Source organism: Athene noctua, chromosome 12 (assembly GCF_965140245.1).
Source record: "Athene noctua chromosome 12, bAthNoc1.hap1.1, whole genome shotgun sequence".
Taxonomy (NCBI): Eukaryota; Metazoa; Chordata; class Aves; order Strigiformes; family Strigidae; genus Athene; species Athene noctua.
Genome location: NC_134048.1, coordinates 13,531,784 through 13,554,452, shown reverse-complemented (window position 1 = coordinate 13,554,452; position 22,669 = coordinate 13,531,784). Strand labels below are relative to the sequence as shown.

The window sequence follows — 22,669 nt, the reverse complement described above, 5'->3', positions numbered from 1 at the left end:
AACCCCTAAAGGCTCAGATTCACCTCAAAAACAGTAATCGCCTCCATTCCTTAACTCCACTGAATTGTGAAAGGTCCATGTGACATACCAAGAAGTGCAACACAAAACTTCACGTTAAAAAAGTACAGGTACCGGTTCCCATTCTAGAAGTATTAGTCAGATGTTTTCACAAACATTTCCCAATACCCACACTGTGACTGGTGTCTCTACTGTTAACCTGTTATCTCTGCATCTGGCTTAGAGATGGTCCTTTCTGTACCTCACAACCTCAGAGGTTAGGTCAGCTCATTCAGAGGACTACATTTACAAGTTCCTGTGTTTTCAAACTTACCCAATTTTATCACAGTCCAGACAGAACACTCCAGTAGTTTGATGTCATTTGTGCTTACAGCACATATAAACTACTTGGAGACAGTACAGCTGCCATTTTTTTTGACCTCAGTTTTTCTCCTCTTCCACTGCTAGAGTTGCCTTTCTCAAATACCACTTCATGTCAACTCAGAAGAATGAATTTGTAAAAGAGCTGAAGCAGACAAATATTCCTAACACTATGTTATTCCTTCATCACCTAGATTGGTATGCAGGTTGAGGCTGGGTATTTACTGATGAGTGTTGTCTTCTACAAGTGCTAAGAGGAGAACCTACAAATATGCTATGCAGGCCTTCTCAACGTGGCAGTTCTGCTCTATTATGTCTACTCAGACATATTCAGAGGCCAAACTACAGCACAGGTTAATTATACCTCTGCTTGCTTTAGCCTGTTACTGCAGCACCCATTTTTGTGCAAGTCTGCAACCCACAGATATTAGAGTTCTCAGTGCATTTATTCAGTGTGTGCTGAAGTACACGTGCCAGATAGGACCTGCAACTGTTACTTGTGCTAGGTAGAGTGAAGTTTCCCAGCTACAGATAAAAAGCCTGAACTACAGCAACTTCATCAGGCACACTTAGGGTGGCAGCACTCGTCAGAAGCTCTGCAGTGGTGGGTGCTGCAGGCCACTGAGCATTAATTTGCATTATCTGTTTGAAGGGCACACCCTTTAGCAGCACCTCACTGCCTAATTTTACTGGAAATCCCTTCTTGTTACTAATTTTATTTTTACGGATAAATTTTATTTTAAAAAGTATTAATACATAGTGCATTGTTAACAAAAAGTATTACAGCCACTGTTGTACTTTTATCTCTCATGCACCAAACCTCTCCTATAATGAATCCTCTGAGCACTTATCTCTCCACATTTCGTCTGAGCTACACACAAAATGGGGAAATAAGGAGGAGTGGGAGGAGAGAAAGAAGGGGAAATAGATTGCAAAATCTTTGCTAGAGTTCACAAGTACTTACTCAAATTTGTAGTCCCACCAGCTTCAATGGACCTATTCACCCAAGTGTCTGCTTATGCAAGCAGAAGTTGCACAAGGGCGGCCCAAATTATTTGTTCAAAGCCGTACAGAATTTATTTCAGAGCCAAGATTAGAACAAAGACATTCCAATTTGCAGGCCCACAGTCAAAGTTCTTCTACCCAAGCTTTATAGCCAAAGCAGAAGTGAAATGATAATCAGCTAATCAGCCAAGTTTGGGGGTTTTCCTCTGTAGTAATTATAAAATTAAAATCGATGACAGTCACATAAGAAAAATAAAGAGACAAAGCAGGGATTAAAATGGTAGATATAAGGATCCAGGTTCCTCAAAATTGTGGCCTGAAGATCACTGTAATTGGCAAAGTCACGTTTTATACAGATGAAGAGGACAGTGGCAAGCAAACTGCAGATTCATTTAGCATATTCCTTTAATTTATAATAATAAATAAATTAAATAACTGGACACAGCCTTTACATAAGCTGTGGAGGATGACTATGAGGCTGTAACACACACTAAAAAGTTGACAATGCGTTACTATGATGCTCCTTAGGAACACTCAGCACACAATGTGTAATGCTAGGGCCAGATTCTGCCCACTCTAAAAAGATGCAGAACAGGAGTAAGAACTGCTCTGTCCTTGGCAAATACCTTACTCCCTGACATTATACAAACACTACAAGTGCAAATACTTGCAGTGGGAGTATATGACGAGTGCAATATTCTTATAAAAGGGCAAGGCAGCTGACATGCTTCCCATTATGCGAAGCAATTTGAGAAAGTCTGCTTCACAGTTGCCTCCCACGTTCCAGAAGCAACAGCTCTGTACCACTCTCTCATTTTTATTCTGTGTTGTATCTAAGTGGCACAATCTATCCCTAAATATGCAATTAATCTGATATAACATTTACAGTCTTCACAATGACACACATTTACATGGAAAAGCATTTCTAGAGAAAGCACTGAACAAAAATAGAATACGCTTGAAGACCTTACCCGTTTATCTATCTCTCCATGCTGCAGCTGAACAAAGCGAGCACTGATAGCAGCTATGTAACTCTGTTGATTAGAAAATGCAACCCGCCCAGCTCCTTTTGGGTACTTCAGCTCAGGGTCTGTGTCAATTCCAGCATAGCACACCCCTCCATACAGCCGATCCATTATCATTGCAAGTTCCACTAAAGCAGAAAGGAAAATGAAACAGTGGTGTAGACTTGGTAATTTTTTCTAAAAGCATCAAATGAAACAGTCCATTTGTATTCATGTCCCCCGCTATAAGTGTCAAGAACACTTAATACTTCCCTTGCTGAAATAACTTGTTTCCCCCATTGCTCCCCAAATCAGACTGCATATTCAACATGCCCAGTGCTGCGGAACACGCAGTGTACCTGCTCGTAAAGGCCGAGGAACACCACCAACAAAAATGGTTTTTCGTGGGTCAAGAGGCTGTGAACCATCCATAACAAAATCACTATCACTAAGGTTCCAAGGCCGGATCTGAACCTATGGACAAAAAGCCTTTTTTTTTTAACCATTCACAATTCAAAGTATCTCAGTAATATAAATTAAAACAGTATCCTACAAAGAAGAAAACCTCTTAAACGCTGTACTTTCTAAACTCTTTTTCCACTTATTCAGCAATCATTTCACAAAATGAAATGGTAGTAAGCTCTGTTAAGACAGACCACTTGATCATGCTAAATTTCACCACTTCCTTGTTACCCAAATTTCTGGGAAAAAAACCTCACCCTCTACTTAAACATTTACTTAATCGTGACTGAACTGTGCTGTACGAACCACACTGTTGCATACGTATCTATGCTATTTGTGTTGTTCTAGCCAAGTGTAAGCACTAGACTAGCGTTATCTCAATGCAACAGGCTCCAGTGCACAAAGTTGTGTGTTTATTTACCATGCAAAACTAGCTGCTTCACATTTGCCTACAGCTGGCCAAATTTGAAGTACAGGAATATAGCAAAAGTCTCTCCAACTGTTAACAGACTCACATCAGCCCCAAAATCATCTGTAGTAATCGTTTAGTGTTCAATGCCACGTTATGTTTTTTTGTATTTAATGTACATGTTACATGCAGCACTCAAACAATATGAATTCTACATTTTAATCAATAATAAGCATAAAATACCTGTCTGGAAATATATTTATTACATCAGCAATGGTGAAATTTAGCAAACCTTTTTCTAACAAAAATATGAACTGTAATTAGACTAAAAAACTTCATAATGTGTAGTTTAAAAACAAGTAAGTCAGACTTCTCTTTGAGAACTTAACTTGATACCTTAAAGAAATTTAAACATTAACAATCTGAAAACAGAAAAAAAGGCATCTGAAGAGAACCATTTCTGGTTCTCATACAGGAATTGTGCAGGCCCTGACAATTCTACCTACCGGTTTGTCTTTGATAGTGGGACTGGAAACACAAAGATAGAGCTTTCCATCTTCTTCAATACATGCATCAATCAGGGCCTGTACAGAGCTTTCATCTTGGAACAGCAAAAATGCATATCCTACAGAAGGGAAAACAAACACATAACTTCTTCTGTCTATTTGCCCATAGGATAATAATTTAACCCAGAATTATGCTTGGCACCATGTCATCATGCTACCATACAGTAAGGGACAAATTTTAAGGGGCTCTGACACGCTTCCAACCCAGCCTTCTCCACATCCTCTGCAGAGACGTGAAGGAAAGCAGGGAGCTTGCTGATCAGCACACTCTCTCCCCATTTCCTCTGAAAAGGATAAGCCAGCAGTATGAACTGAACAAAAGCCACAGCTGTAGAGGCAAACCTGCCAGGACAGTTGTTACTGTAAGGTACAAATCCTCCCCAGCTACTGTGGAGGGCATTTAGTGCCTTTAAAGAGGACTAGTCTTGACTATTACTAAAAAAACGAAAGAACAACATGGGGGGAAAAAGAAAAATGGAATAAAGTAAAAACAGGAAGTTAAGAAGAATTCTTTTAGTGCAGAATAATTGCAAAGCTACATTCTAAATTCCACCAGTTTATAACAATCCCAAGGATTCAACTTTTTTCCCCCTAAACATTGGGTCACTGTCACAGAAATCTTGTAGAAAATGGAGTCTTATCAAGAAAAATGATTCTAAAATGCTTGTATGTTATTGGTTATCAGATATTTACCTTTAGGAGGAAAATAAGATTTGCTCTCTGCCTTGTGTGGCCAGTCTACAATCAAAGGTCCAAAGCGACGAAAACTAGCAGTGATCTCATCTGTAAAGAGAGAAAGGAAAAGGCATGAATTGAAGTTAAAATATATTGAATGGAAGACATTTGAAGAACACTGATTTCAGGTAGCTTCCTCCTATAAACATACATTCTGCGACCCTAAAGGCTCAGCAGCTCATAGCAATGCTGCTAGCTGATGGGGAATCTTTATGGCAAGTCAGAACACACATTAGAAAACAAGACAGTTCAAAGATCAAGCTTTTCTTTCTACTGATGATTATCAATAAAAGCTCATAAACCACTAATTTGCAGAAATGGAGCCACCGCATCTATACAGCTATCATAACCCAGCTTCAACTGTTCTCCCACAGAGCGTTTAGAGACAATTTCCTGACTTGCTAGTAAGGCCAATATGCCTTGTAACTGCAGAAAGACTGGAAAAAAATGAAGGGACTATCACAAGACCCAGCCATGCCTGCTCATATCACATGCCAGTGCCACATATGCAAACACTATCTGAGCTTGACCTCAAACTAACAGAGTAAACTTGCAGGACATAGCTATGTAATTTTATAGGACAGATGGCAAGAACATATTACTATATCAAGAAGCAATTCTTGCAACCATTTCAATTCTGCCTTTGACCTCAAATTACTGGTATAAATTTGTTAGTCCCATAGAAGTCTTCTAGCTGCAATTCTGTTCTTGAAATTGAGTGATTATTCCCTTTTCCTTCTCTACAAACACAGTTGAACCATTGCTAAAGTTCTCTGGAAAAAGATTTTTCATTAAAATATTGAAACAAAAAGAACAAACTTCACACTGCTGTCATCTAAATCTGCACACTGCTCAGCTGTATTCTGTTTATGGCCATTACAGGGCTTTCTATACTAGCACACTGTTGGGGGGGGTCCTAATACACAATTTAGAGGATTTTCCCCATCCTCAAATTCAGTTATAAAGCTGAGAAAGTGTCTTTTTCAATTTGTCTTTGATGACATTATTAATAAAATAGTAACTGACAATCCACTGTTCTGACAGCTTCTCTGTGCACTACAGATCATCAGGAACATATACAGCAATGGTTGTGTCAAGGATATCTACATGCTGATGAAGATATAAACCAAGGAGAACAATACTTACTACATACCTATTCTCAAAACAGATCTCAGTTCAGAACAGCACTTAACACAAATTTAATGCTGAAGCACTTACATAAAATGCTTTCTAGAAACAGGATCAGAAAAACCTCAAAAACTCAGCTGTGATGTAGATTTTAAATTGTACACTCCTCAACTGGAAGAGTGCTGACAGAAGCAACTGAAAAAAATCAAGCTACCCTCCTAGCACAGGTTTAGAAAAGATCCTACTCTTCAATAACAAGGGTCCACAGAGACCAAACTATTCTTGTGCTCATCTGCTTTTAAAACCACAAAGGTGATAAAGGTAAACAAACAAACAAAACACCAACAAAGAAAGGGAAACTATAAGATAATTTTTCCTCTTTTAAACACCATGTTCTATTTGACCTTTTAATAATAAAGTAGCTCTTATGTTTGATATGAAACTTGGGTTGTCACATCACAGTAGTACACACTGCAGTGCATGACACTCTTCTTGACACAAAAAGTGGGTATTAAAATGATTCTGTGATTAAGAAAAAGCAACTTTTCACATTTACAGTTGCTGTAAATCATACGCTTACATATACAGAATTCTGGTGAAATGACACTCCACAACATTGGCATATGATTTTTGTTTTGTTTTTCTTAACAACTGCAGTACTCTGTCATCTTTGTATGATGGACCCATCACAGATTCCTGGTTCCTCACTGTATGCAACAGCCTCTGCACAGACTCATTCCCGAGTCCTCATCATGACTCGTTAGAAGCTACCACAGGATATTTTGCTCAAAACAACCTCTGAGCATCCAAGTAAAGAGCTATGACTTACTATGCTATACAAACTTCATAAAACTACTAGCAATACTCTTTCTACTACTGGCTCCTGGTGCCTATAAAATTATTGCAATGTATTTATGAGTTTCAACAGGTGATAGCTACTTGTTTATTTTTGCACCACTATCCCTTTTTTATAATTTGTATACTGTAGAAGTCAGTTAACTGTGTGGTAACGTGATTTTCTTCTTCAATGGCAGAACAATTCTACAGCCTGAACTAGTTTGAATTATCTCACATTTGCCATGGACTGAAAGTGGTAATATGCAAAGATCCAGTCACATATCAAAGCCTTTCTGTAGAGTTTGGAAAACAATCATTCATTAGCTAACAGACAAAAGGTTTACACCATAGTTTTGTCTTTAAGCCAGAAGGAGCTTTTCTGGATAAGATTTTTGGGGTGTACCTTCATCAATATCTGGTGGCAGTCCGCCGACAAAGACTTTACGGGAATATCGCTCCACTCTTTCTCCATTCTGATGGGAGAAGCAGTGAGGTGATCCTAAACCACTATGAAGAGTCTGATCCCCACGTCCATCATCCAAGAACCCGTCTTCCATTGGAAACAGTGAAGACTGACCTGAAGAGGGGGTTAAAAAAAAAAAAAGGGAAAAAAAACATACTAACAGAACAAAGCACACACTGTTTAAATAATTTCTTTAAAAGCACTAGTTGCTGCATTAGCAGTAGAGCTGTTTGCAGTCTTCCCTTTTAATGAGCAGTTTTGTTCTCAATTTCATGACCCTTATAGTTTTCAATATCATTCAGTAACTCAAATGCATTATTTCAGAGAAAAGGTTACTACCTTCTTCATAACTGCACTAAACAGATGCTCAAGTTGACCATTTTCTATAATATTTCATGTTTCCAATTAGATTTCTTTTAAAAAAGTGTAAAACCAAAAGAGAATAGAAGCCAATTTTTTTTCCTGAGACTTTTCCAATAGCAGACATCACTAAAATCTAAGCCATATATATAATTTTCCAATGAACAACTTCTTACAATTAGATACAATTTCACGGTGCAGATGGGAAAACAAGAATTCTACCAGCTAAATATATTACAAGTCTAAATTACCTGATATCAAAACATATCATAAACCACCCACTTGTAAATAACAAAAATATCCTGACAAAAACAGGAAGACCCACTGTAATTTACTGCAAATGAAGACTAAAAACTAAGCAATACTGTGTCATTCCTAGAAGCAACTTTACTTAGATATTACAACAGAGTTTCGTTAATGAACTCATTCTAGGAGAAAATGTTCTAAGCGTGCTTCCCCTCAAAGCCCAATATTCTTCTATGATAATCCTTATCATAGATTTCCTTAATAATATTAATTACTTTTAAATAAGATTCTTTGATTTATAAATGCAACTCTAAATATTATAAATAGAGCACACAAGCTGATCTCTTCCATGAATTCACCCTTTAGTTATGGTATTCAATATCTAGACAACAAACTGAATAGACTTCTACTCATTTAAGGAAAATTTTAGCAATAAATATGTATAGAGAAAGTAAGCAAATAAATGAGGTGTGCTACAAGTTTTAGGATACATTTCCTTTTGCCTATGATGTGATATACTATGCCTGCTTTTGCAAAATTCATTACAATCAACTAGAGTAATGTATCGGTAAGGTTAATTTATCCTGTTCTTGCTACCTTCCTTTGAAATAAATTGATTCCAAAAAAGAAAACATCTTGAAAACAGAAAATTTGACTAGTTCTAATATCCAAATGGCAGTATGAAAAAATCAAGCAGCTAGCAAGTTGAAAGAAAAAAATACTATAAAATCCACAGTCCATAGAATTTATACAAATACAAAATTGAAGGCTTGGTCAGCTTGCTTTATTTTTACACCTTTAATTAAAGTCAACTATAATCAGGCCTATTTCTGTAGCTAGGTAAACCTGGTTACTACTATGATAAAAATATTGTCATATAGACTTAAATGTTATTTTGTTTTCCCCTAATGAACTGATGCCCATGTCATTCGTTTCATCTCTTAAGACCCCAATCCTGCAGGTATTATTGGAAGGGAGCAACACTCCACACCTAAACAACCTTTTCAGGTTCATCAGCATTACCACTGCTGTTAGATAATTCGGCATGCATGCTTGCAGGATCTGGTTCATTAACCTAGCAGGCCAGGACATTTTTCACTATAGTCTATGCTGCACCAAGAAAACCATCAGCACCCAAAAGAACCAAAATAAACTTCTCCAGCATTGGCATTCATAACATACACACAAACACATCAACGTAGCCCTCCAATGTAACAAATCATATAGATGATGTCCACTGTAAGGATTGTGATTTATTTCAGCCTCAATAGTACTACTGTGGAGTACTACCTAATTCAGTTGAAATGTTTATTTATGGCATGCAGACTATGTAAACTTATGTGAAACTGATCCTTTATAATCTTAAATTTTGAAATTTGCCCTCTAGTAACAACTTAATGTTATTTCTCCCATGAGACATTGTCAACATTAGAAAATTAAATAGGAATATTGTTACCTCGCCTTCTCCCATATGTCCTTGCTGCATGTTAAATGAGAAAGAAAACAGCCTTTCAAACATTGTTATAAGGACCAAAAGACCTTGTTTTATCGCCTTTATGCTAACTCAGTGATTCTCAAGCCTTTTCATACTCCAGGTCATTTAAAATGGTGTTCACAAGCTGACCTCCCCCACCACCCACAATACCAAGCCTTCCTTGCACCATCTCTGGTACTTATTGATAAAACATGTTGATACGAGGCTGACAAAGTATATATGTATACTCAAAGAGACTGTTTGAAAACAATTTTAGTTCTTAATTTGCACATTTATTTTCAGATCTATTCCTTAATCCTCTGCCTATAAGTAAACGGATCTTCTCTCATGCACCAGGCCTCCTGACACATTCTGCAACACAATGTGCTCTCAGCCTTGCCAAGTTCAAGCATACTCTAACACTGATCTTCATTCGAACTGTAGGAAAAGCCCTAACACAAGGAAAGCGGAGGACTACTGTGTTAATTTCTGTTTTGAAACTGGGTTGCTACAAAAGCTTTGCATACCCCACAAAATCAGTGGTTAAATTATTACTGGCAAATAACCAGCTGAAAAACTTAAGGAGAAAACGTCTGGGGCACTAAAATTGCCTTTCAGACCTCCTGCAGTCTGTGTACAACAGTATAGATTCTCTCATACTGACTTAGTACACTTTGCTGTAACTATTTGACACTGCTTCCTACTTTTCATTTTCCAAAACAAATCAAATCTACCACTAAAAAATACAACATTCTTCTGTGCTGACTTCCAGGACACATTGTCAGAACATGGCCAAATTTTCTAATGAAACTTGCACATTCTTTCTCTTTTAATCTCATCAAAATCTGTATCTGAAAGCAGGCCAACTGTTTTCAAAACTTGGATTCTCCTGGCAAGTACTACAAGAAACTCTGAGTACATCATGCATTTTAGTTTGCTTCCTCATTCAAAATTGAGGCTGACAATTAGTTTAAGCATTTAAATATTTGTAAGCCACAACAAAACAGGAGTTGTTTCCTCTTTCAAAATAAAAATCATATCAATCCAATATACTTCATGATTATTTAACATCTGTAAGATCATTTTACTTCTCTGATCTTTTGCTGATAGTCACAATTAACACCAAGAATACAAAATAATGAAGCCCCAGTCTTCTGACTGAAGCATATTCTCGAGTGTTCACACAGGCACTGGCTTTACTGGAGAATCTTAAAGGCTGAGGGCCCTTACGAGTATAATTTTTCTCATGGTAATTTTGAATTTAGAAATCCACAATACTCATATAGTCCTCAAAGTAGAAAGTTTTATGGAAAGCAATCAACAATCTTACTGCATTTCTGACAAAGCTCAGAAGCCTTTGCACGTTTTAGAAAACATTAAGCACTTTCAAAAACAGCTCTGCCTATAAAGCCATAAAAATCTTGCCTGTGGTTTCTAAATTACTAACAAAACCACACAAACTCCTTCACTTGGTACACCCATTCTTGGCAACAAAGCATGCAGCACAGATACGATTCCCACTGCAGATCTGTGACCGCAATTTAGGTCAGCAGACTCCTCACTGCTTCGCCACCTGTGTCACTCAAGGCAATAGGGTTTTTCTCCTTTACCAGTACAGAAAACAACAAAAAAAGCTCAGCCACCAGCTAGGAAATATTTCCAGTGCCAAATACTACTGAAGAGGTTTTGAGAACCAAATAGTAAGACTTCTTTTCTTCTAATTTTGCCTCTTATCTTCTTCATTTTATTTATCTAACCCACAAAATACCAACATTTGACATTTGAAAACATTTCTCAGGAGCTACAGTTTATAAACCACCCCAGTACAGCACAGATACAAACTTTTCCTGCTCATTGAATTCAGGGCTCATCACACACCATTAATTTCACACAATGTAATACACAACACTGAAACTAAAGAATGCTCTTTTGGCAGGCCAGGAAGACAGCTAACTCTGATTTACCAGTTCTGTCTCTGGCTTTCATAATTTCATATTAAGAGAAATCTTTGCTACAGGAGTAGCCTAGCTAAACTGCAACATAAATGAAGCCTTAAGGTAACTGTTACCAACCAGAGAAAAACATTTAATTCTGAAGATCAGGATGCTTGCCTATCCCCTGCTGAGAAATGAGACAGCTACAACATTGGTCTGTATTCCTCAAATCTATTTTTCCTTTCCCCATTTCTTCAACATTTCAGATAACTGCATAAAGGGTCTAGGACAGATTTACTGATCTCACAAGACATCTGAGCAAGAATCATGTTACAAAACTTAAAAACTACATTGTTTATGCCACCAGTTCAACTGCTTATTAACAACCTATGCAGAGATATTTTTCTAATAAAATAAGTTTGAAATTTAAAATGCTATTAGCAGCTGCTTCAATTATTTTGTCACCTCAGCCCTCCCTGCAACACTCCTTTCTATGTAAGAAATAAGGCCTTACAGAAAGCAAATGATCTTTTGTAAAAATCTGCTGCTTTTACTGTTGTTCATTTTAAAGAACTTAATGAATAAGCAACTCAAATTTTTGCATCTTCTCTTCATTAGAGACACTTAATGGGCTCCTGGCCATCTCCCTCTTTTTTTTTTAAGAAAAAAAAAAATCACATCTTTTCTGTCTAATGTACCTCCAATTAAACATGTTGAGCTTTCTTCTCTATAGGAAGCACCAAAAAGACTCTCAGCATGTTGTGTATAATCACATGTGCAATTCTGTATAAAGTACACAGTCCCCAATGACAATGATATTCTGCTGAAGAAGCATGAAAAATGTATGCCTGAGTCCTAAATCACTCAAACCCCAAACTTACTACAAGCTTGTCCTACAAAAAGTATGCCCAGGCTGAGCACCTGGCACTCTTTAATGGTTCTTGCTGCCTTCCAGTCTGCAGGATGGTAGTAATTTCAGGTGTATTTTGTGCCGCTAACTGTGGGAGATTTACATAAAAAGGTCAGCTCAAGAGTAGACTGTTTAAAGCAAAGGGACCAGCAAGCAAGATCTGTATCTCCCATGAACATCTTCCTAACTTTCTAAGGACACATTACAACTATAAGAACTATAGAGGCATCCACAGCTAATATTAACATAAACACCATAAAACCCTGGAATGGGCAGAACAACTGAACGCTCAAAGTCAAATTACGGTTGTATCTTCGTTCTCACTACATTGCTATAGTTGTTTCAAGGCACACACAGTCTAGAGTGATGTAATGTCTGTCCAGTTCTGTACCTATTTCATATCTTTAGTCCAAGAGCTCCTCAAGGCAGGGATTCTGTTCTTCACTGTGGCACAGATGCCAACATAGTCATTAATCTGCTCTCATTTATTTCCTCTCGAAGATCAAACCAGACTAGCTTCATTAGCGAGTTCCACAGAATTTCAGGTTTCTATGCATATTAATCACAGAAGTTACCAGAGAAGTATTTGTTAAATTTAAAAGGGACAAATATTCATGTTGACTTTTTACATATGACTGTGAGAACAAGTAAGACCCAATCACACCCTTCCACCAGGCATTAGCCTCTGCTACTGAGACAGCTTCCCACCATCCAGCAGCAGGAAAGCTAGGAAACAGCCTATTTGCATATACTGTTTCGTATTCTACACCAATCATACAGGCTCTAGGAAATATATTCAAGCTGAACAAGGTTTTGCTGAAGGGATCCCAATTTCATAAGCTTTCGTGAATGAAGTAATGATTTTAACTGCTGATTTTTAGGGACAAACAAGAACCTGCAGTGCAAATGATTGGAACCACTACAGGGCAAACAGGCTACAATTCTTGCAAATGAAAGCAGTGAAGAATAGAAGGGAAAACAAAGCCTTTGTACTATCATCAGCTATTTGTTAAATATCACATAAATGGAGAAAAGTGTAGAGTCCGGAATTTTTAAAAGGGGGATAATGAGGTTTTCTCTAAGACTATATTGAAACCTATCCATATTATTTTAAAATGTGGGAAGGCAAGTATCACCAATACAGAAACACAAGAGTTTCAAGTTTTACCAAAACCATTTACTCTGCTAGTCATTTTCTTCCCCTAAACAGTAGATAGAGAGGTAATTTCATGCTGGTCTGTCTTCTGTTTCACTTATGACTTAACTTTTAGACAAACAGAAGTACCAAAGTTTCATGGATTACTTCTAAGTGTGAGCTAGACATCCTTGAATCTATTATAGAAAATATTTATGCTTTCATGAGTTTTTTAAATTATAGAAAAATAACTGAAGTACAATCTGGTTTAGCCATTCTAACTGCAAAGTCTTATTTCTAAATTATTCTACACTAAATTATATTTTGTAATTGTAGCAAGACTAACAATGCTGCGCACAAGGCCATTAAAATATGAACTATAGTATCTTATTACCTTTTTTTCCGCTACTACTCCCTGAGGGCAGGTAGGGTTGATGGTAACCCAAGAGTTAGATTTTATCATCACTTCATGTTTCAGAATGCATTTCATACTTAACACATGATCACATGTTTCTACCACAGGTAACAGTACATTTCACAGGAATTTCTGTTAAGTCCTACTTCACTAGTGAAGAATCTCACTGTATCCTTAGCCAAACCAAAAGCAGAAAATCAAAATTAGAAAGAACATCTATATTTAACCTATCTTCGGTTAAATTATCTCCATATATGAAGGAGCAGTTCAGAGACCATGGCAGGTACTTTCAGGGAGGTGTATATATACTTTCTCTGATTAGAACATAAAAATCTTATCTACCTATATGTATTATATACAAAAGTATTTCACACAATCTCAGTCTTAGATTACATTTTCAATAGGAAAGAAGACAGTGTCATAAAGTGTTGCATGACAGGCAAAAAAGTACTGGGTTTTATGTACTCCTTGATTTTAGTTCTAAAATGTTAAGGACAAAAGCATTAGGCTACAGATCCACCACTGTTAACATAAGACGTGCATGTATGCCAAAATTCTGCCCACTTCAAACATATAATCTCATTTCTGTCAAATTACCCCAAGCACATGATATGTTGACTGTGGAACAACAGCCAATGCATGGTAGAGCAGCACAGACATGCAATACCTGATCCAGGATAAACTCTGTCAGTATAGAATAAATGTATCAAAATTTAACAAATCTACACTCTCAGTGAACTTATTCCATGTCAGAACTTTGCATCTTATGGTCACAGCCATCTTTATGATATTGTCAAATGAGATCCCTGTTTTAAAAACTGTTTTCAAAAATAAGCTATTAAAAAGGGATATAAAAGATTCCCTACTTTGTGGATTTCAAACACTACCAAATTTCAAAGAATGAAAAACATTCAAATAGTATTTTCTTAATCTAAGACGATCTTACAAAAATTAAGCACTTCTATATGTACATCTGGAGAATGTATATTTGTCACACTTTTAGCTATGTCAAAGTCACCATGAAACCAGAAGAGTAGACTACATTTGGCTGTACAGTAAAATAAAGGATTAACACCTTTGGAAGTACTGATTCCGCAAAATTAAGTGGCAGAGATGCCAAAAACTGCATTTCTTCCTCCTAATTTATTTTTAAAGAAACACGATGTAAAAAAAAAAAAGCATGTGATGAGAAATATAGCTCTAGTTTATATCCAAAATGTCCAAACAAATGCTGAAAAACAAGAGTACTATTGTAGATGCAAGTATTATGCTTTATTTCAAGTAAAGCCAGATGCCTGAAGACAAGTATTTACCCATTCCTTCTGTCGAGAACACTAACAAAATGAACTCTCTGGTATTCTGTAGCATTCAAGTACAGGTCTGACTAGAATCTTCCATTTTAAGTTTCAGGTCACTGTCACAAAATGTAACCAACACAAAAAGCAAACAGGTTTCTCTTCTTCTAAAACCCTTAAGAGATTCTACGTATAAAAGCCTTTCAGCACTGGCTCTTCTGATGGTAACACTGTTCTATCTGTGATTATGTTGAATTAATTGGGTTGACATGGTAAAAAGGTAGAACCTGACTGTATGGCACAAAACAGATTATCAGCATAGTAACTTCTAATAGTTTGATTGTTGACAACTTTATACATCAAATAACCAGGGGGGAGGAAGGGGAGAGAAGCTGAGAAACAGTGAAAGCTACTGTTTCCAAGGTTTATGCAATGAGCTCCATGTTTCCAGGGCTTTAATCTGCCTAAAGCAAAACTGTCTCACGGAAGAGATTGTGCAGTTATATGCAGAAAATAATAATCTTTAGGGAAAAAAAACCACTAATGGCCCTCATTCCCAGGCACTACACAAACCTAGCTGTACCCAGGGCAGAACAGTACACCGCTTCCAACTGAGCCAGTCCTGCCCAGCATTGGTTCCAGCTCACCCTTGTGAGAAACTCAAGCTAACTCCCAGATTGGACAACTGAGACAAAAAGCCCTAGACATGTTTCCAGCGTGCTATTCAAGCACAAGACTGAAGGGGAAATGGGGAAAAAAAAAAAAAAAAGGTTAAAAAGGTTTAACTATGAAAACACCACAGTTTGGTTTGTGTGAAAGCTTTAAAAACCACCACTTTTATTATTCTTTTACTGCTGATGCTCTCAGGTAGCCTGCCAGACTAACACTGTGCCACGGGGACTGAACTTCAAGAGATGATTTTTCACACATTTCAACAACCACTTAACTACTCATGAAAGGTGACAAACCAAATCCAGTTTCGCTTGTCTCAAAAATACAGAAGCTTCAAAGCTAACTTTGAAGTTTTCTCCGCTATCAAACAGAAGAATACAGAGAAATCTTCTCCTAAACAAGCCCGCTATAAATCCTAAACATAGCTACAGCTACCAATATTCTTTCCATAATTCCAATTACAGTACACTGGGTTACTGCAAATCAATCTAAGTGGAACCCTTAAATATCATACATATTTGAATATAACTCTTCTCTTTCTTCTAGAAACCCCCACAGGGTCAGAGAGAAGAAATCAAAAGCAAAAAGCAAATCATGGAGCACAACTCTGTTGGAGACTGGATCTTAGTTGGAATTATATGTGTATTTCAGAAAAGCTGGCACCCTACAGCCAGTGGCCTGAGCTCTATTTTGTATTAACATATGACTTCTGGAGATTAAACAAGAAGTTATAAAAACATCCAATCTTTTCCTTCAATACATCTTCAAGTTTATGATATGGAATAATTGGCAGCATTTATCTTTCGAGCACTTAAACTATTACTAGATTCACTTAAAAAATGAAAGCCAGAGTTTCGAACTGGAAGAAGGAAAAGCATCATACTGCTTTGCCAGCAAAGAGCAAATCAGATTCTCAGGCACAGAATTACTTCAAATGTAGTAACTTTAGTAATTTCCAAAATACATACTAATGATGGACTTTATGTGAGGAGGAAAGGAAAGAATGTCATATGCTAAAAATTGCTAGACAGAATTTCTATTGTGACAACTGAACCATTTATTGAACCTATTATAGATTTTATTGAATAACTTATGAAAACATAGGGAAAAGGTGCAAAAACTTCACACACCTCCCATTCGCGGTCCCAGTTCATATGCACTTCATATCCTGGATTCTTTATACATAGCATTACGGCTCAAGAGATACTGCTATCTGCCTATACCCTCATACCTATACCATGAATTCTGCCCACGCTTTAATAAATAACCTGAAATGCAGTTCCTGTATGTGACTTGCAAGAGCTGGATTTACACTGGCATATATTTAAATGCTGCGAGATTTAAAACCATAGTTCCTTAAGTACAATAATAGGTTCAAAGCAACTTATTTTTGTCTGTGGAAGGAACGATCACAAGACAGCCTGGAATGCCACATGAGGGCTTTGTTACTTTTTTAAGCATCCTCTGACTTCACTCCCGAACAATAAGGAAGCAGTAACACAAGCAAGTCAATGCAACATCAACACACTCAAGTCTGCAGCATTTCATGTTTACAGTAAACAGCATAAGACACTAATTCTTCCAGTAATAAATCTGAAAAAACTGTACTATACACTTCCCCACACCCAAACCAAATGAGAAGAGAAACAGAAAACTGTATTTTAAAAGAATCAGCACTTCATTTCTGCTGCCTAAATTCAAAATAGTATACAGGACCAGACGGCAACACTATTTATTATAACAATTTTAAATCATACATGAGCAACCAAGACATTCTTTAGAACGTCCTCAGAAAGCTATCCCCATCTTCCTCATCATTTGTGCACTAACACTAATGACAATATGAAGATTTGTATGTAACGTTACTACAAATTACTGGGAATTTATTAATATATTATTAATGGTTTATATATTTGATTTTATCTATCAAAAGTATCCCCACATTCCATTCACAAAATTTATCCTTTTCTCATATCTATGCAATCTGACTGCTGAGGTGGGATTCTTGTTAATAGGATTTCTAAGTAAAGCTGAAAGAAAACCACACTCTGCGCCTCTAAAGACACCTGACATTTGCATATCTAGAGACAGCACTTTGACTGCTCCACTCACTTGAAAGTCCAACTACCAATACTATAGTGAAAAAAAAAAAACAACAAACCACCAGCTAAAGAACTAGCATCACAGCTAACTAATCTGCATTCCAACAAACAATACTTTAAGCCAAGTATGGATAAATCTACTCTAAAATGTATTTTCAAATTTGCCTAATAATAGCTCTTATCATTCTACCTAATGCTGAATTAAAATAAGTAGATACTGAATACACAAATTCTATATGTATCACAATTATTTCTCAAAATATCTCAAGGAATTGATGAAAAAATCAGATTTTATGCTGCTACACAGTCACTCTTGGGTATATTGCAAGGACTGCCCTCTACTAAAAAGTGTTTCTGTATGACTCTCCTAGGAGCTTGTTTCCCTTTACACTTAAAACTCATCTGTCACCTCCTTATCTTTTCTCAAAACTCATCTCCATTCTCATTATATCTCCCATTTATTCTTTGTCTCCAGGTTTAAGAAAAGCACTTCAGGCTTTTTTCTTTCTGCTCCTTTCACACCATTTCTAACCTGATAAACATGATAGTAGAGAGTCTGCAATACATAGCTAACAAAAGATTCAAAGAGCTCACAATTCAACATCAAGAGAAAAAGTGAACAAAGTGAGCAAAAAGGAGAAAGACAGGTACTTTTAGCAGTTTGGAACGGGAAGTGGGCAAGGTCTCAGTCTTCTAAAACGAGGAACAGACACTACTCATGGAATACAGCTCCAAATTAAAGGCCGCTTTGAAGATGATCCAGAATGGTCAGAGATTATCAAAGCAAGAATTCAGAAAAGAAAAAAGGAAAACAAAACAAAACAAAACAAAATACTTGGTGGACAAGTGATAGTAAACAAGGAAGATTAAACACACTTTAAAAACAAGGGATGGAATTAATTTTAAAAAGATAAAATATAAAAAAGCAAGAAAACCTTAGAAAGGTTTTAATCAGATTAGCAAGGCTGCTGTCACGGAATTCAGAACAATTTTGTTGGTTGTAACAATTTTGAAGATCAAATCACTGATTTAGGTATGAAAATTTTTAGCAGTATTGCAGTGTTTTGTTGTGTTTTAAAAATCTCTAACTGCCACATAATTTGCAGCACATACATACCTAGGGAACATCTTGTCTAAGGATTATGAAAGGCATTTAATTTTCCATACAGGCTATGGAGATGGGACAGCATGGCAAGGGGCCTAAGAGAAATGTTTCAAGATCAGACAAAAAACCCGTAGGTCTTATACACCAATCAAGTTAACAGGAATCCTAACACTGATTTCAAAGCTGGACCCGGATCAGAAAACCCTGGGATATTTGTAGTGCTCCGTGGTGGCAGGGGAAGGAATTTCCTGGCCTCAAAGGGTGGTTACATTAATACTCTCTAGTTTATTGCTCAATGGCTCCATTTTAGACAGATAGCATAAATCAAGGTGTTGCTCTTCCTCAGTTGAATGAATACCCTACCTCAAAATCCTGCAGTATTATACGACCTGTATTTCTACAAAAATGCAGGAATTATCAGAAAGTTTAAACTACTTGGTAATTCTTGTGTAAAAGTAGTACCAGCATAGTTAACCAACAATATCTGATTCTTACCTTATTTTCTTCTAGTACTATCCTTATTATTATCTATATTTAACATAAATAAAACTCAAGTTCTGAATGCAGTTCCAAAGGCACATAAGTGACAACATTTTGAAAAATTCCCCAAATTCTGAGCACCACCATAACCTAGAAACTACTTCCCACACACTTAAAATTACAAATATCAATAAATCCAAAGGAATTAATTTAACATCAACAGTAATTCACCTCTTCCAACTGATGTTTTCCATCACTGAAAACACTAAACTGCTGCATTTCAGTACATAATTTGGATTGTGCTATAATTTCCCAAATTATTCCAATTTGCAATGCAAAAATGTTTATTATACTGTCTTAAATGTTGCATCCCTGTACTGGGATTTTTTGCAGTTTTCATCATAATAAGAGAATTTGCAGCAAATAGTAAAATAAGTAGAAGTAATTTAACAACTGCTTTATTTTTTAAATCACATGCATCAGCGTACACGGATACAAATGGTTTAAATTATTTGTTAGGTAACGCACAGTGTTTTCTGAGACAGTATGAATGGGTCTTAGCTTTTCGCAGTTGGTAACAGAAAATTAAGGTGCCAAAGTCAAGGAATAATAGGGAAAAAAATCTCAAAAGTGTTAAACTAAACTACACTCTACTTTTGCCTCAGGGCAACCTTGTTCCAGCCCACGTTTTCCAAAGAACAAGCAAATTCTCGTTTCATTTACATCTGCCTAAATGCTGCCCATTCCAGACTGCTATAAATGAAAAACCTTTTGTTAAATTGACCCCATTTTCTTATGGCATACAGTGCCACAAACCCAGGCAATCATTTGATAACTTAGCAATCAGTCTAGCTTCAAGGTTTTAACTGTCAAAAATATCTTGTATACACCCATGTTCTTTCTCTTGCTACACAAAATAATCCAAGCCCACCGCACTCGCACTGATGATGGGCCCGTGGGATTCGTAGGTGAGGAATCGGGAGCCTGAATGAAGGGGCTGGGGAAGAGAGGGCCCGCCTGCGACTTTAAGAACACAGCCATATTGAGAGCCCCCGCTGCTGGGTAGTACCGGAGTCCACAAACGGAGCGCGGCGCGCAGGCTTCAGCACGCCGCCAGGCAGCGCAGCACCAGCGGCGGCCTTTAAATCCGCGCTCGAAGAAGCGCTCCTTCCGAACAGAGTCACTGGACCCGGCCACCGAAGGCAACACTCTAACACGTTCCTCTCCCCCCGCCTAACTACGACACAAGTCTTGTCAACTTGCACCAGCTTGAAAAGGCAGCAGCGGTTCGGCTGCAATTACGAAGCCAGGCAAGCGGTCGCCTATCGCTGAGCACAGCCCGAACACGAGCAGCCCCGCCGGGAGAGCGAAGGTACCTCGCGGTGCGAGACCCTGCGGGCCGGTGCGAGACCCTGCGGGCCGGTGCGAGACCCTGCGGGCCGGTGCGAGACCCTGCGGGCCGGCCGCTCCGGGCGCCGGCGGCAGCAGCAGCAGCAGCCCGCCCGCCGGAGGGGCACCGCGGCGGGGCCGGGAGAGTCCACGCAGGCAACAACTGCGGGGGGGGCGACAGCCCCTCCTGCCCGAGGGCTCCCCTACACCAGAGATCCGCCCTGCACAGGGGACTGCCTGTGTCACAGGAGCGCTTTACTCTCTGTTTCAGTGGGCTGACACTTCAAAAAAAAAAAAAAAAAATTCCCTTCACCCCTGTCTGAAATTAGAAAGGCGCCCACCTCCACTTCGGAGCACTTGGTAGTGCCAGGTGAGCCCGCGGCTCCGGCACGGCGGAAGGTAGCGTCAGTAAAACGCGTCTGCTCAAACGAAAGTTGGTGTGGTGGGGTGTTATTTTGACTTCTTGCTGCATATCAGCTGTATTCAAGTCCTCTTTTTTTTTTTTTTTTTTGCAAGTTTGAGGCATAGCTTCTTTCTTCCAAATGATTTTTTTGCCTTTCTAAGCCGCATCAAATTAAGTATCTCTGTGCAAAGAAGCATTTTAGTTCAAGCCACAAAGCCAAATGTCAATTTAAATGAGAAAGGTGGAAGTTTATTACATACCAGCCAATGAATGTAAAATCATACATTACGTATGGTTGTGATTACTTATATGTAAGGTTAGAATCCAATCTATGGTCTGACCTTGGTATTAACAGAAGGTTTCTGTTCGTTCCTGTTGCCCAGGTGATTTAGTTTTCTTGCTATATTGTTGGCTGTTTCTAAACAAAGGCTCTGGTACACCCCATATATTGGAAAGGTAAGGATAAATCAAGGAACACTTTAATCACCATGAGAGGAACTGGGGAAAAAAGCATACCAAAAAGACTGAAAAATTAAAATTCTCAGTATTACCCCCAAATTTTTACTATTAGCTGCATTTGGAAAGAAAGCATGCCCTCACCTGATAATAGCAGTTATAATACTATTACTCTAACCCAACTGAAAATAGTGGATTGCAACAGGGCACTGCCAATTTCAAATAAAATTCACATAGACTGTTTCCTCCATCACAGCTCCATCAGCATGGGCTGTAGTTTATTGCAATTGGACCCAGTTCGGCAATATTTTGAGATAGTAAAACAATTGATTTTCCTTTTAATTAACATGCACTCAAGTCTGCAAATCCCATTAGCGTTTCCTTGTTACTGCATAGGAGGCAAAATTCAAGATGATCTTGAGTAGGAAACATTCAACACAATAATTCATTGACAGTTTCCAAAGACAATCATGGCAAACCTTAATTGTCTAAAAAAACTTGTCTACAGCCTGGTACGGTAGAAGCAAAAGATTTTGTGCATTTTATCCTAAATTGGATACATTAAAAACTTGCAAACGAGTAATCCTTAGATAAGACTGTGTGCCTTGACTGTGAGACAAGGCAGACAGATGACATCAGCCACTGAGGTACGACCACCACGGTTCCCCTGTGAAAGCTGGCTGGCGTACAAGAGGCAGCAGAGGTGTGAAGATGGCCGCAGCATCGGTACAGACATACACGTTTGCCAGTGGCCTTTGACTTTCAGAACTCAATAACTAGATCATACAACTCTTTGCACAGACTAAGAGTAGGGAAGAAAGGTTGACCTCAGCCTCCAACCTCAAGCATTCCTCATTGCTATGAAAAGAAAGATGGTTTTAAAATTTAAAGAAAAACCTCAAAATCTATTATTTTACATCTTAAAATAGCTTGTATTTTGTCCTATGCATATGTAAAGGACCACTTCCCTAAAAAGAATCGTAGCCTTTGTTATTTAGCCCGTGGCAAAAATTGAGACGGATTCTTACCAGATTCACATTAATTTTCTCGATCATATAGGAAACCAAATGGCCCATTCTACTCAATATGAATATGTTACATTGTCCATACAACTAGTGAAGAAACAACTGGTTCAGTTTCTTATCCAATACTCAGAAAATGCTATCAAAACTATTTTGATCCCCTTCACCAAAGTACACTTTATAAAGTTTACCTACTTTCTTCACATCTGAAATAGTTTTTCAGATCAGTAATAAGGGGCTGATGACTGCTTTAAAAATAGTTCGGTATATCCATTTGCTCAGAG

General features: G+C 37.8%; 1 protein-coding gene across 4 annotated transcripts in view; it reads right to left on the bottom strand.

Annotated features, from left to right (window-relative positions):
* CPEB4 (cytoplasmic polyadenylation element binding protein 4) overlaps nucleotides 1-22,669 on the bottom strand; it is a 44,921-nt gene that overhangs the window by 5,446 nt on the left and 16,806 nt on the right. The window contains exons 3-10 of one of the 4 annotated variants that reach the window (XM_074916200.1): nucleotides 14,116-14,143; nucleotides 13,086-13,093; nucleotides 9,050-9,073; nucleotides 6,928-7,101; nucleotides 4,518-4,607; nucleotides 3,765-3,883; nucleotides 2,747-2,861; nucleotides 2,355-2,536 (exon numbers count right to left, since the gene is read on the bottom strand). In XM_074916200.1, the coding sequence (XP_074772301.1) occupies nucleotides 2,355-2,536; nucleotides 2,747-2,861; nucleotides 3,765-3,883; nucleotides 4,518-4,607; nucleotides 6,928-7,101; nucleotides 9,050-9,073; nucleotides 13,086-13,093; nucleotides 14,116-14,143 (740 nt within the window). The remainder of the gene's footprint in view (nucleotides 1-2,354; nucleotides 2,537-2,746; nucleotides 2,862-3,764; nucleotides 3,884-4,517; nucleotides 4,608-6,927; nucleotides 7,102-9,049; nucleotides 9,074-13,085; nucleotides 13,094-14,115; nucleotides 14,144-22,669) is intronic. The other 3 variants (XM_074916203.1, XM_074916199.1, XM_074916201.1) reach the window with 3 other exon arrangements.